Source organism: Pipistrellus kuhlii, unplaced genomic scaffold, assembly GCF_014108245.1.
Source record: "Pipistrellus kuhlii isolate mPipKuh1 unplaced genomic scaffold, mPipKuh1.p scaffold_m20_p_20, whole genome shotgun sequence".
NCBI lineage: Eukaryota > Metazoa > Chordata > Mammalia > Chiroptera > Vespertilionidae > Pipistrellus > Pipistrellus kuhlii.
Window position 1 is genome coordinate 12,019,005 of NW_023425516.1, and position 13,318 is coordinate 12,032,322.

Sequence of the window (13,318 nt, forward strand, 5' to 3'; positions counted from 1 at the left end):
GGGCTCCGTGACAGGGAAGGCCTACAGGGACCCGAAAAAAACATTGCTTTGCAGAAAGAGAAAGTCTGAGCTTAAGACAGAGATCTAGGAGTTTGTGGGAGACCACTCATTATGCATAACCTGTGGCTGTTGTAGAAACTGCTCAAGGACGAGCCACAGGCAGGCTAGTGAGTTCTGGGGACCAATGGCGATGTGACTGTGACCAAGAGAGGTATAAAGCTAGAACCCACGCCCGGGACATCCAAAATAGTGCAGACCGGAACCTGAACCAGCCAGGACACCACGTCGTCTGCCTGACGAGGCTGCGTCTTTGAGGTAAAAGGCAACAGCATTATATGGTAGGAGTCTGCTTTCCCTTTATTTTCCTTTGGAAAAGGAACTGTATCTTTCAGTGTAAGACATGAGCCTTACAGTTTCTTGAATATTCAGAGGCAGGGAGGCCTCAAAAAAGGAGAGACTGAACTTTCTAAAAATAAGGCACCAGGCTTGGTTTGCCAAAGTTTGTGATTTTGTGATGAACGTATTACCATTTCTACATTAAAGAAATGTGGGAGGCCTGGCTGGTGTGGCTCAGTGGTTGAGTGACAACCTATGCATCAGGAGGTCACAGTTCGATTCGTAGTCAGGGCACATGCCCAGGTTGTGGACTCGATCCCTAGTAGGGGGCATGCAGGAAGCAGCTGATCAATAATTCTCTCTCATCTTTGATGTTTCTCTCTCTCTCCCTCTCCCTCTCCCTTCCTCTCTGAAATCAATAAAAAATATATTTTTAAAAACAAGTGTGGGAAGTTTTAGCTGAAGAAGAGAGTATTTATGATGTTATAATAGCTTTCGTTTTTTTCAAATATGATGCATTAGTCTTATTCTGTGTCATTCTGGAGAGTGAGATAATAAAAGATGTCAGCTGCATAAATGTGAGAACAGATATTCACTACCAAACCACAGCACACGAATTCTGCTCAATACATTTTTAATGAATGGTTGAATGCAGGCATGCCAGATGAAAACTTACAAGGAGGCAGATGTTTGACTCAGCTTTATCTTCTAATAATTCAAGTTATTCTAAAATTAACTGGACTGCCCTTGAAAGGCAGTGAGATTCTCTAACACGATGCATGAAACAGGAGCTAAATCAGACTGTTGTCAGGGATGTGGTAGAGAAGACTTGTTCATTAGGTAACACATGACTCTGAGATCTCTGAAAACTCATACATTCCGGTCTACATCCAAGGGTCTCCATACATAGACTCGGAGAAGTATAAATAAGACTTATGATCTCAGAGAAATCTTCTAGAGCATGTGTTCAATGGCATGTTTATTAAACAAATGCTGATGACAGATTTTCACAACAGCAGCCAATGCTATTCCACTGCATCCAACCTCGAAGAAAAGAACGACAATCACATGGTTGATGGATCTGAGTTACTTGTTCATGTTTCTGGGGGGGCAAAACCAGTCTCCTCAGTTGTCTTCCTGTGTTTGCTCTTCAGGCTCATCGTCTTGTTTCATTTTCTTCACCTCCTCTCTGGCTAAGTGTCCCCGGAACACTGCTTGAATTTTAACGGCAGCCAGCTCCTCTTTGTCCTTATCGTCATCAGAAGATTCCTGCAGGGGAAGGAGAAAAAGAGACTTTGTAAACATCCCACACGGTATTTTTTTTTTTTTAAGATTTTTAATTTTTAAATTTTATTTTAAAAATATTTTTATTGATTTTCAGAGAGGGGGGAAGGGAGAAGGAGTGAGAGAGAAACTGACGTGAGAGTGGTACATGGATTGGCTGCCTCCTCCATGCTCCCTACCAGGGGTTGAACCTTCTACCCAGGGACATGCCCTGACTGGGAATCAAATCGGCAAACTCCCAAGCAACTGAGCAGCACCATCCAGGGCTCCATACACTATTTTGATGCTATAAAAAAGAATGTATACAAAAAAAAACTGCATATATTTAATCAATTTAGGGATGTAACAATTAAGATATATAAGACACACATTGACTGGTTGCTTCCCGCACATGCCCCCACCAGGGTCTGGGGATTGAACCTGCAACCCAGTTATGTACTCCTGACCAGGAATTGAACCTGTGACCTTCAGTATACATGTGGACGCTACAACCACTGAACCATACCAGCTGGGGCTCAAACTTTTAAATGCAAACAAAATGGTATAAAGTCCTCTGAGATGATGGCTCAATACGGGCAAGTAAATTATCCTGAGGTTGGAAATCAATGGGATCCCAGCTCAGACTCATGAAGAGCTGTGGAAGGGCACCTAGTGAAGATGTAAGGAAACAAAACTCCTTTCCTTCTTTCCCATCTCCCTCTGCGTCTTGTGCCAATGTTAGGCTAAGTTGCACTGATTTAATTCTGGAATAATTTATTAAGGCTATAGGGAAAAGTTATGCCCCATGGGCAGGAGGTAAGGTATTCCTTCAGGGGGAAGTCTATTTTAGGTGTCAATTATTGAGTAACCACCTGGGACATGAAAAGGAACTCAAAAGTCTGGCCTTCAGTATTGGGGAGAATGAGCTCGTCTTTCTCACTAGGCTTGGTCCTCTTGAGTCTGCATTATGAAAATTATAGTGATATGCTGGTAAATGCTCTGGGGTGGGGGAATGGATCCTGATTCATTCCATTTGTCATGGTCTTTTTTTTTTAATTTTATAACTGAAGTCATTTTTATTTATTTTTTATATTTTTAAATATATTTTATTGATTTCTTACACAGAGGAAGGGAGAGAGATAGAGAGCTAGAAACATAGATGAGAGAGAATCATTGATCAGCTGCTTCTTGCACATCCCCCACTGGGGATGTGCCCGCAACCAAGGTACATGCCCTTGACCGGAATCGAACCCGGACTTTTCAGTTCACAAGCCGATGCTCTATCCATTGAGCCAAACCGGTCTTGGCTGTCATGGTCTTAATACTCCTTCTATGGCTGATTTCAAGCTACAGAAGTGACATTACCACGCACAGGGCTGTGGAGAGATGCACACTATCCTCTCCCGGAAGGTGAAAGCTGGCTCTAGCACACTAGTGATTAGAGGACTCACAGAGGCATGTACCCAGGTCCCCTACTTAGATGTGGGCTGTCAGGCAGGAAGTAGTTTTTGCAGAGGGCAATGCATGGAAGGCAAGACACACTGAGTAAAGCCATTTCATTTGGTTGCATAATTCCCTGTGGGTTTCCCTTGGAGTCACATCATCACTGAGCGAAAAGCTCCCCAATAGGAAAGTGAATCTAAAGGGCCAAGCATGAGGCTGGTGAGTTCTGCCTGTTCTTCCTCTGGAGGAGATTTTTCCATCTGTTGATAATCTTGAGAAATAAGATTTTATATTTAAAGGGAAGAATGATTTTTTCTTTATAAGAGGCACGACTAAAAGTGATCCACCAGTTACAATAGTTTATTACTGATGTTAGCTATCTAGAAAGCGAAATCACAATTTTAACAACATGGATAATAGACTAGATTCATATTTAGAGTATGATTATAAATTGAGTGATATTTTTTCTAATAGTGCATGGCAAATTTAACTTACTAAGGGTGTGCCTGGTGTCTCCACTTTCTCAGCTGCCTGAGTCTTTTCTTTCTCAGCTGGTTCTTGCTCCTGGAGAGACGGGAGAGGACCAAATAGGCAATATTTCAAAAAATAGTAATCATGGATCAAGCTGCTTAAAGGTAATGAAATATTACTTTAAGTTATTGAGAAAAAGTGGTAATTAAACACATACTGATTTTTAACAAGGAAAATGGGTGGAAAAAGAACAAAACTCTCAAGGGAATATGCATAAGTATTAAAGATGAAGGAATTGGTAAAAAAAAAAAAAAAGTTGCTTTTTTGCTTCTGGAAAGTATATGACATTGTTTTATATTCAAAACAAGCTATTGTCTTATACTAAAAGTCAATAAGATGCTGTAATGAATCCTGAACAGTATAAAGAAGAAGTGCCAATAGTTTCTAAAATAGAAACAAAAGAAATGTCATTGTGTTGCATAGTGTAGAATCCTGTTGACTTTTTAATGACATTTGTAGATTTAAATCTAAGTCAAAGAGTAAGTTTTGTTGTGGGGGATGATTTACATAGAAAAAGGGAAGCCAGCTCTGCCTGTTTTTACATAGTTATGGAATCTTTTTCCAAAATAGAGACATTACTAATTTCCAATTTATGGGACTAGCTTCCTTAATGCATAAAATAGAAAGGATAAATAGGCTAATCAAATAAAGTCTTTAGATTTCAAAAGAGAAGAAACAGCTGATATAGCCCCAGTATTTTAAAATTTCCAACATTTTCCTTTGGTTCCAATAAAGCACGAACACAGAGAATCTAGTTAAATGGAAATAAACAGAACATTTATCTTATCTGGCAGGCACAAATGGATGGAAATTTACTTCTGAACTCATGGAATAGGTGACAGATATTTCCCCAGGAAATTCCCAAATCTACTGTGGAACACTAACTGTGTTCATTCCTTTTCATTCAAATATGTGTGGGTGCTTTGTGGCTAATGGTTGATCACAGCTTCTAGAGTAGTGCTTGCTCAGACTCTAATGTACCTACATTTTACCTTTGGGGATCTTGTTAAAATTCAACATCTGATTTGTAGACCTGCGTAGGGTTCTAGACTGAATGAATTTCTACCATTTCTAGTTGATGCCAGTGACACTGTGTTCCACACAGCTTTTCTCAACCAGTATTTCTTCTCTGGCCCTCGAACACGGAATATTTTAAGTAATTATTGTCTCACTTCTCTCCAAAAGAATGCATTAACTATGGTGAAATGATGAAACATTCTTAATACAAAGAAGAGACATTGATTCCTTATAGGAAATGTGTGCCTTCCAGTTAGGACTTAATTATTATTATTGTTTTTTAAAATGTATTTTATTGATCTTCCACAGAGAGGAAGGGAGAGGGACAGAAAGTCAGAAACATTGATCAGCTGCCTCCTGCACACTCCCCACCAGGGATGTGCCCACAACCAAGGTACATGCCCTTGACCGGAATTGAACCCAGGACCCTTCAGTCCGCAAGCCAAACTGGTTTCGGCAGGACTTAATTATTTTAAGGTACCTTGGCTGAGAAAGACTGGTTCTAAAAATGCTAGTAAAGACAGGTTCAGTCTCTGAACAGATTAGTTTTATACAGAAAATTCTATCCACCACTACCATCTTTAATTCTATTCAGTCTTTTGTAAAGTGCAATGACAATGAAGTAACTGGAGGAACGGTGTTTTATTTTATGAAATACCACTCATTAATTCAATAAATACTTATCATCTGCTACTGCTAAGCACTGATGCCCAATAAAATTTGAATAAATGAGACTAATTATCCTATAACTTTGATTACATTCTTCCTGTTGATCATCTTTAAACTATGTATCTGGTATGATTCAGATACTTTGGAAAAGAATGTCTCATCTGAAAGAACATTACAATTAAGAAGCTTTAATAGGATACATTGGCTGCCTCTCACAATTTGTATGAGTCTGGGGAGATCCCAATAATCTCTGTTTGGAGGCAGGGAAAAGAGATAGCCAAACCCATTAGTTTCCCGGGACCATCCATACCTTGAATGCGTGGTTGTTATAGAAGCGGTCGTCCACCTTACTTCCCCATTCTGCTGGATCGAAGTTGGTTTCTAAACAATAAAAATATATTAATTTTGGACTTATTTTTAGTTCATTAAAGTCCATCTAAAGTAACACAAAATAAGCTTTTTCAAATCACAGGTTCATTGATACCAGTTGAAAGTCTTACTGCTGTTATACATAGCTTAGCACTGCAGACATAAGCAGTGATCATTAAATACATGCTGATGAATTAAACATTAGATGATCCATTGGGTATATTTAGAAAGGCAGTAAAAAACTGCCTTTACAAAATCTATAACAAAGAGAGAGAAAAAAAATGCCAATACTAAAATATAAGTATAGAAACGTATAAGCATGAATTAGTAAACACAGAAAAATGTATACAAATAAATGCTAAATAGTAAGGAGGTTTGGAAAAGTGAAGGATGAGAACATTTTTTAAAATACATTTTATTGATTTTTTTACAGAGAGGAAGAGAGAGGGATAGTTAGAAACATCGATGAGAGAGAATCATTATCAGCTGCCTCTTGCACACTTCCCACTGGGGATGTGCCCACAACCAAAGGTACATGCCCTTGACTGGAATCGAACCTGGGACCTTTCAGTCCACAGGCTGACGCTCTATCCACTGAGCCAAACCGGTTTCCACAGGATGAGAACATTTTGTCTTACATCTCTGCTCATGGAAAGCTCCCTACCTCCCACCCCATAATTTTTCCTTGCAATTTATTTGTTGATAAAATTGGGTCATTTTCCTATGGAAAACTCCAAAGGAAAATGACCCAAAAGTTTTAGATAGTTTTTATTCCATTCCCATGATGCTTTTTAACAAGTTCCTTTGCCTTTGAACTTTCCAAATGCTGCTAGTTAGATCTACAGTTTGATCTGATTCATGTCTGATTGTTTTAGGCAAGAATATCGGTAGTGCAGTATAATACTGTCAGGAGATACATAGTACCTGATTGTCTCTCTTTATAATTTTTATGGACCCATTGATGAATCTTTAGATAATTTCTTTAGGTGTTGCATAATGGCAGGGTTCTAATTTTATTATTACTTCATTTCTAGAGTACTCAATAAAAAACAAAAAACTTTTCCTCATCAACTATTTGGTTACCCTGAAATACAATTCTTACAGAAAAGGTAGGTTAAAGGTTTGATTCTTTTATTTACCACTTTTCACAATAATCAGTGGGTTTCTTAGAATTCTCTTAAGGAGCTTCATTTTTTTTTTATCATTATGAACTCATGAATATTTAACAAATTGGATAAATTTCAACTCATTACATTTATTATTCTTTTTTATCATCACCAAAGGATATTTTTCCATTGATTTTTGAAGAGTGGGAGAGGGAGAGACAGAGAGAAATATGTTTCTCTCATACCGACTGGTTGCCTCCTGCACAAACCCCAACCAGACCTAGGCTGGGGAGGGGCCTGAACCAAGGTATGATACGTGTCAAGGCTCTATCCACTGAGCCAAACTGGCTAGAGCACATTTATTATTCTTATTGATGCTCTTGTTATCCAAAACTGTCCAGTAGGGGCTTATTTGGGTTCTTAGATGCTCTGGAGTCCTTTGGAAACAACTCTAGTAATCTATGACAGTTTCCTTATTTTTCTGGGATGGCAAAAAATTCAGGCTCTTCTTCCCAGTTCGAGAAATTACCTAGTTCTCCAGGAAGCCCGTTTCCTGGGGAAATGGAAGGAAGAGCCTATTGTGTTGAGCCAGGTATTCACTGGGACTGGGCTGGTCTTTGTTTTGAGGCCTTTATGAAAATGTATGGAATTAAAAGACACTTATTTTATTTTTTATGTTTTTATTGATTTTGGAGAGAGGAGGAGAGAGGGAGAGAGAACTAGTAACATCAATAATGAGAATCATCGATCAGCTGCCTTCCGCATGCCCCACACAGGGGATTGAGCCCACAACCCAGGCATGTGCTCTGTGTATTGAACTCTGACCTCCTGGTTCATAGGTCAACATGCTACTGAACCAAATGGCCAGGGCACTTCCTTTATTAATATATATATATATTTATAATTTAGAAGTATCAGTGTGACCTCTGGTACATCAGAGGTCACACTGATACTTTTAAATTCAAATTTAGGATTACAGGATTTTATTTACTTTTTTATATACATAATACATTTATTTTTATATTTATACTAGAGGCCGATGCACAAAACTCATGCAAGGGGCTCTGCCCGAGGCAGTGGCGGTGCTGCCTCAGCCCTCGCAGTCCGGCTGCACCTGGAAGGTTGTCCGGTCTAATTAGCATATTACTCCTTTATTATTATAGATGACTTTATTTTTATGTTTCATATTTTACATTTTCAATTCAAGTTTAGGATTATAGGATCTTATCAACTTTATATTTGTAAATCATTTTTCTTACATTATAAATCTTATTTCTAATTACAGTAGGAGAATTACTTATTTGCTATGTCCTACAATTGTAAAAAATAATTATAGGATAACTAAATTATAATATTAACAAGAATTACTAAAAATAATTTAAGATATGTTAAAATTCATTTTGTTTTAAGGCTATAGCCATCAGGGATGTACAAATTATCTACATAATAAAAACCCAGTGGTTGTAACACTGTAATGATCAAAGGCCAGTCCCGTGGTGCTGGTGGGACTTGATGCTGGGTCTTGTGCGATTTTGTGTGCTGGGCCCTAGTGTCATAAAGTCACTGAAAATAATTTGTATCTGTGTGGTTATGCTATCCATTCAATTCTAGTTAGTTATGTCTGTTGCATTTTGCTTCTACATTTTAGAAATTAACAATTTTAAATTTTTATTTTATTACTATGTTCACATTTATGATTTTGAACTCAAGATATATTGAGAATTCTCGCTTCCATCTTGTTCCCTCGACTCTGTCCCTTCTCTCTCTAGAGGTGAACGTCATTTTAATTTTAAAATATTTAAAATATAAATGAAGTTATGCAGTCATATCAACACTCCTTTATTAGATAATGGCATACTACACATACTTTTTACACTTAATGTATCTTGAGTATCACTCCATAGCAACATCTAGAGATCTTCCTCATTGTTTTTCCTCCTTGTTTTTTAAAGCGGTGTATTATTCTATTGTGTAGATATACTCTAGTTTATTCAATAAGTACCTATTATGGGTATTTGGGTTGCTTCCTCAAATAACAATGCAATGAAAAGTAAAGAAGTGGAATTTCTGGGTCATTGCACTATTTCCCCTCCTTGGGATTCTATCTAACCGGAATTGGCAAACTTCTGGCTTTTTGCCAATCTGATGAGTAGAGGTATTGAGGTGGGATGGTGGTACCTCAGCGTAGTTTTGATATGGGCCTCTATTATTATGGGTTAATTTAAGAAGGTTTTAATATATTATAGACCATTTGCATTTATTTTTAAAAATATTTTTTAATAGATTTGAGAGAGCGAGATGCAGAGAGAACATTCATTGGCTGTCTCTTGCATGCCCCCTACTGGCATGACTGATATGGGAATAGAACCAGTGGCCTCTTGGTGCATGGGATGTTACCGAACAGAGCCAAACTGGCCAGGGCCATTTGCATGTATTTTTGTGTAAACTCCTATCACTTGCCCATTTTTTTTATGTAGCAGTGTTGGGCTTTTTTTCTCACTGTTTTTACAAGCTGTTTATTTATTAGGCTGATTAACCAGTTGAGATATAAATTGCAAACATTTTTTTTTCTCAGTTTGTCATTGTAGTTTTATTTTCCATATGGCAATTTTTGTCACGTAATATTGTCAATTTTATCTCCATCTTTCCCCTAATTGCTTTTTGCTTTTTAAGTAATTATAGCAACTTGGTTAGCAATCCCCTCCCTCTCCCCCTTTATGTTATAGAGAAAATTTATCCACATTTTCTTCTAGTATTTGTAGGTTTCATTTAAAAATATTTAAATATTTGATCAATTTGGAACTTATCCTGGTGTATCATGTAAGGAATAGGTAAAATTTTAACTTTTTCCATCTTTATTGTATCATTTAATAAAAGCCCACCTTTTGTCGAGTGATTTTAAGATGCCACTTATTTAATTTACTAACATACGTCTTGTCACAAAAATAAAAATTAAGACTAGTAATTACCTATGAGGAATGCTTGCACTGTGTGAGAGACTGGCTTAGAGGACTTCATTCTTCCCACTTGGAGAGACTAAATCCTAATACTTGTATCAGTTAGAAAACTCGGTTGTGGTTACATAAGTGAGAATGGGTATGATGCTTAAAACTTCTTCAAATTTTTCAAATAGTCTTACCCATTTTTATTCGAGTTAGTATTCTGAGACCATTACTCTGAATCACCAATTGCTTTAATTTTCCTGATCCAGTAACAATGACTCAAATGTTTTGTAATAGGATGTTTTCAAGGTCTAAATTTAAATAAATGACTCAAGAAATTTTACTCATTAATTTATAAAATAAAGTTATAACAACAAAATTAATGTTTGTTACTCTCTAGACTCTAGGGGTGTCGAACTCAATCAGAGAAGGGGCCAAAATCTAAAATCCAGCCTAAATCGCGGGCCGAATGGTTTACTGAACAGTCATAAACTGTCATTGTGATGGAAACGCAGCGGAGTGCAGTGATGACAGCGTGGTGAGGGCCACATTGCAAGGCCTGGCGGGACGGATTTGGCCCGCGGGCCTTGTGTTTGACACATGTGCTCTAGAGATTCTCAACCTTTCTAATGCTGCAACCCTTTAATACAGTTCCTCATGTTGTGGTGACCCCCAACCATAAAACTATTTTCGTTGCTGTACAGATATTTACATTACGATTCATAACAGCAGCAAAGTTACAGTTATAAAGTAGCAACGAAAATAGTTTTATGGTTGGGGGTCACCACAACATGAGGAACTATATTAAAGGGCCATGGCATTAGAAAGGTTGAGAACCACTGCCCTAAAGGATTTCTCTCCCTAGCTTTTCTAGTGGCACTTACATTTCAGATTGGGCAACAAATATTCAGTGACTGGATATGGGCAAGATCAGCAACAGTCAGGAAACCGGCAGAGATTTTGAGCTCTGCCAGGGTAGAGCAAAGACAGCGGGTGGAGAGCTACACAGTGTGTATGGGAGTTGTTTTAATTCAAGCCTTGTGCTCCCTTCTTCGAAAAAGATTTAAAATTGAATGTTTATTTATTTGTGGTGTCTCTGGGCACCTTTACCACCCTGTTAGAAGACTGTAATAAAAAGTAATGATAATAGCTTATATTAAAAACTGTGAAATATGTACACAGATAATTTAATAAATAAAAAATAATAATAAATAAATAAAATAAATAAAAACTGTGGCTCTAGTGACACGTTTTAAATAGACAATGATAGCTGTAACAATCCCCATTTGACCATTAGGTAGGGTCTTGATGAACCTTCCAGGTGGGGAATCTGGAAATTTTATTTCTGAACGTGAAGGAGTTGCTTTGGCTCTCAACCAGAGGGTCAGGGTTAGCCTGAGCCTTAGTCTGAGCAGGATGGAACCTCGGGAGAATGGAAGTTCACTTTTCAAAGCACTTTTTCTCCATGCCTTTCTTGTAGGAGTTTCAGATCCCTCAGCAAATACCAGTTTATATAATCTAAGGCGTGTAGGGTTATTTATTTATTTATTTTTTTACCATACTTAACATACCTTCAAGTAAAAAGAGCAAAAATGTAGAGAAAAGCACAAACTCGCCGAAACCTGTTTGGCTCAGTGGATAAGAGCGTCGGCCTGCGGACTGAGGGGTCCCGGGTTTGATTCCGGTCAAGGGCATGTGCATTGGTTGCTGGCACATCCCCAATGGAGAATGTGCAAGAGGCAGCAGATCGATGATTCTCTCTCATTGATGTTTCTAACTCTATCCCTCTCTCTTCCTCTCTGTAAAAAAAATCAATAAAATATATTTAAAAAAAAAAAAAAAAGAAAGAAAGAAAGGAAAAAAGAAAGAAAGAAAGAAAAGCACAAACTCTCCTCCCAGTGAGAACAGATGTCCGCTGGCTTGGGTGTATGCGAACAGCCTGCTGGGAAATGGAGAGCTATCCTAAATGACCTTGTGGGGTCACCTTCCACCCAATGGGTAAGCAAGAAGGTCTGGGTCATAACCGGTCATCTTCAATAATGTGAAATAACGTGATTTGAGCAAACCTGCCAAAAAGGCGTATGCTGTTTCAAACACCAAGAACTGTGACGAAGCTACCTGCCTCGTACGAGGCTTTCTGAGGAATAGGGATGGTCTTAAGCAAGTTTCACCCTAAACAAGTACTTAAGTCTCTCTACTTTTTTAAAGATGCCTATTTTTTTTTTTAAAGCTTACTCTCTCTCTGCTCTAGAAGACTCTCAAAATATGCTGCTGCAAAAGATGGTATGTTTTCCGGTTGCTGCCTCAGAATCTCACGTGTCAGCCCTTCAAGAAGATTCCCAAATCCTTGTGGAATTCGGTAGTGGGTGTTGGAGAATGGAATCGACATCTTCTTGGAAGGAACTGCCTATTGTACCTGGAGATTCACCAAAGAGTACTGTCTTTAAATCTGTCTTATACTTACATAATCACAACTATGGCGATAAATTATTTCTGATGACCAAACTTCAGTATTTCCCCCCAACCCAAACCAAATCCATCTTTTTCTTCCGAATTCGTCATGAACAATGCATCGTTATTAATTAGAATATTACCAATACAGACTTAATAGGTCATTCTTTTCATTACAAAAAAAAAATCACAGATTTTCACTATCATCCTAAGTACTTTTTCTTTCTCTTTAAAAGGTGAGGTTAAGTTTTGCCATCTCACAGGAATTTAGAGAGAAAGGTTGCTAAAACTTCACCATAAATTGCTGAATAGACCCTGTTTAAGGTCTAAAAACAAAATTGTTTTAAAAGTCAGATCTGGCCTCGGTTCTAGAAATTATTCTGATTTGTTAAATGAGTACGTTTCACACTGAAGTCTTTCCCTGGAAGGCACGGGCGGTCAGGATGTTGCAACCCCAGCTTCCCAAGGTCTCTGGGATTCTTATATTTTCTGGTTTTTCTCTGGTCCAGGTCTTGCCTTCCCATCTAGGAACCCAAGGGCTGGACGAAGGACAAGGGAGAGATCTTGTCTTTCCTGGGGGACGAGAGTCTGCAAAACCCACTGGGCCCGGCCTGTTGTGACGGTTAACGCCGCCAAGTGAGGCCGGGGCCGGGGCCTCCAGGCGGGGGGACTAGATGGTTTCACGAGGCCCGATCGGCGGAGGTTTCTTGAACCCCCTTGCCCGAAGGACCAGGAGATGAGGTATGGGATCCTCTGAGGTTGTGACACGGCCTGGCGAGGCCCTGACCCGATCGGAGTGGCCCTGAGCCGATGTGAGGAACGGAGGGCGGAGGGCGGAGGGCGAGGGCGAGGGCGGCGGGCGGGGGCCGCACGTCGAGGCCCCGGGACTTCACAACGGCCGCCAGCCCCCCATCGGCCCCCCGGGGCTCCCCGGGATGTGTCGGGGATCCGGAGAGAACACGGGAGGCGAAGGGAAAGGGCGAGGCCTCGGTTTTGGAGAGGAAGAGGGGTAAACCGCCTCACCTCTTGCCTCTCCCAGAGCTGGTGCCGGGGGTTCCAGTTGTTTGTTCTCGTTGCTGAGGAACCGTTTTTTATTCTTTTTTTTTTTTTCAACTCCACTACGGCGGCCGAGAAGGGACGAGACGCGTCCTCTCCGGCGGCCGCAGACTGCTTCGCGGACAGCGCGGACCG

General features: G+C 39.4%; 1 protein-coding gene across 1 annotated transcript; it reads right to left on the reverse strand.

Moving 5' to 3' along the window:
* Positions 1 to 1,298: 1,298 nt before the first annotated feature.
* Positions 1,299 to 13,306, reverse strand: SPA17 (sperm autoantigenic protein 17). Its single transcript, XM_036449582.2, has 5 exons — positions 13,151 to 13,306; positions 11,912 to 12,092; positions 5,570 to 5,640; positions 3,538 to 3,606; positions 1,299 to 1,605 (listed from the first exon to the last, which is right to left on the reverse strand). The coding sequence occupies exons 2-5, from the start codon at positions 12,063 to 12,065 to the stop codon at positions 1,462 to 1,464; spliced, it is 438 nt and encodes a 145-aa protein (XP_036305475.1). The 5' UTR covers positions 12,066 to 12,092; positions 13,151 to 13,306; the 3' UTR covers positions 1,299 to 1,461.
* Positions 13,307 to 13,318: the final 12 nt, after the last annotated feature.

What these genes read in the sequence shown, in the direction of transcription:
- SPA17 (XM_036449582.2), bottom strand. Translation starts at nt 12,065, where the DNA reads ATGTCGATTCCATTCTCCAACACCCACTACCGAATTCCACAAGGATTT. An exon ending in ATAACAACCACGCATTCAAG is followed by an intron (nt 3,607 to 5,569) that starts GTATGGATGGTC and finishes CCGTCTCTCCAG; the next exon opens with GAGCAAGAACCAGCTGAGAA. An exon ending in AGACACCAGGCACACCCTTA is followed by an intron (nt 1,606 to 3,537) that starts GTAAGTTAAATT and finishes CTTCCCCTGCAG; the next exon opens with GAATCTTCTGATGACGATAA.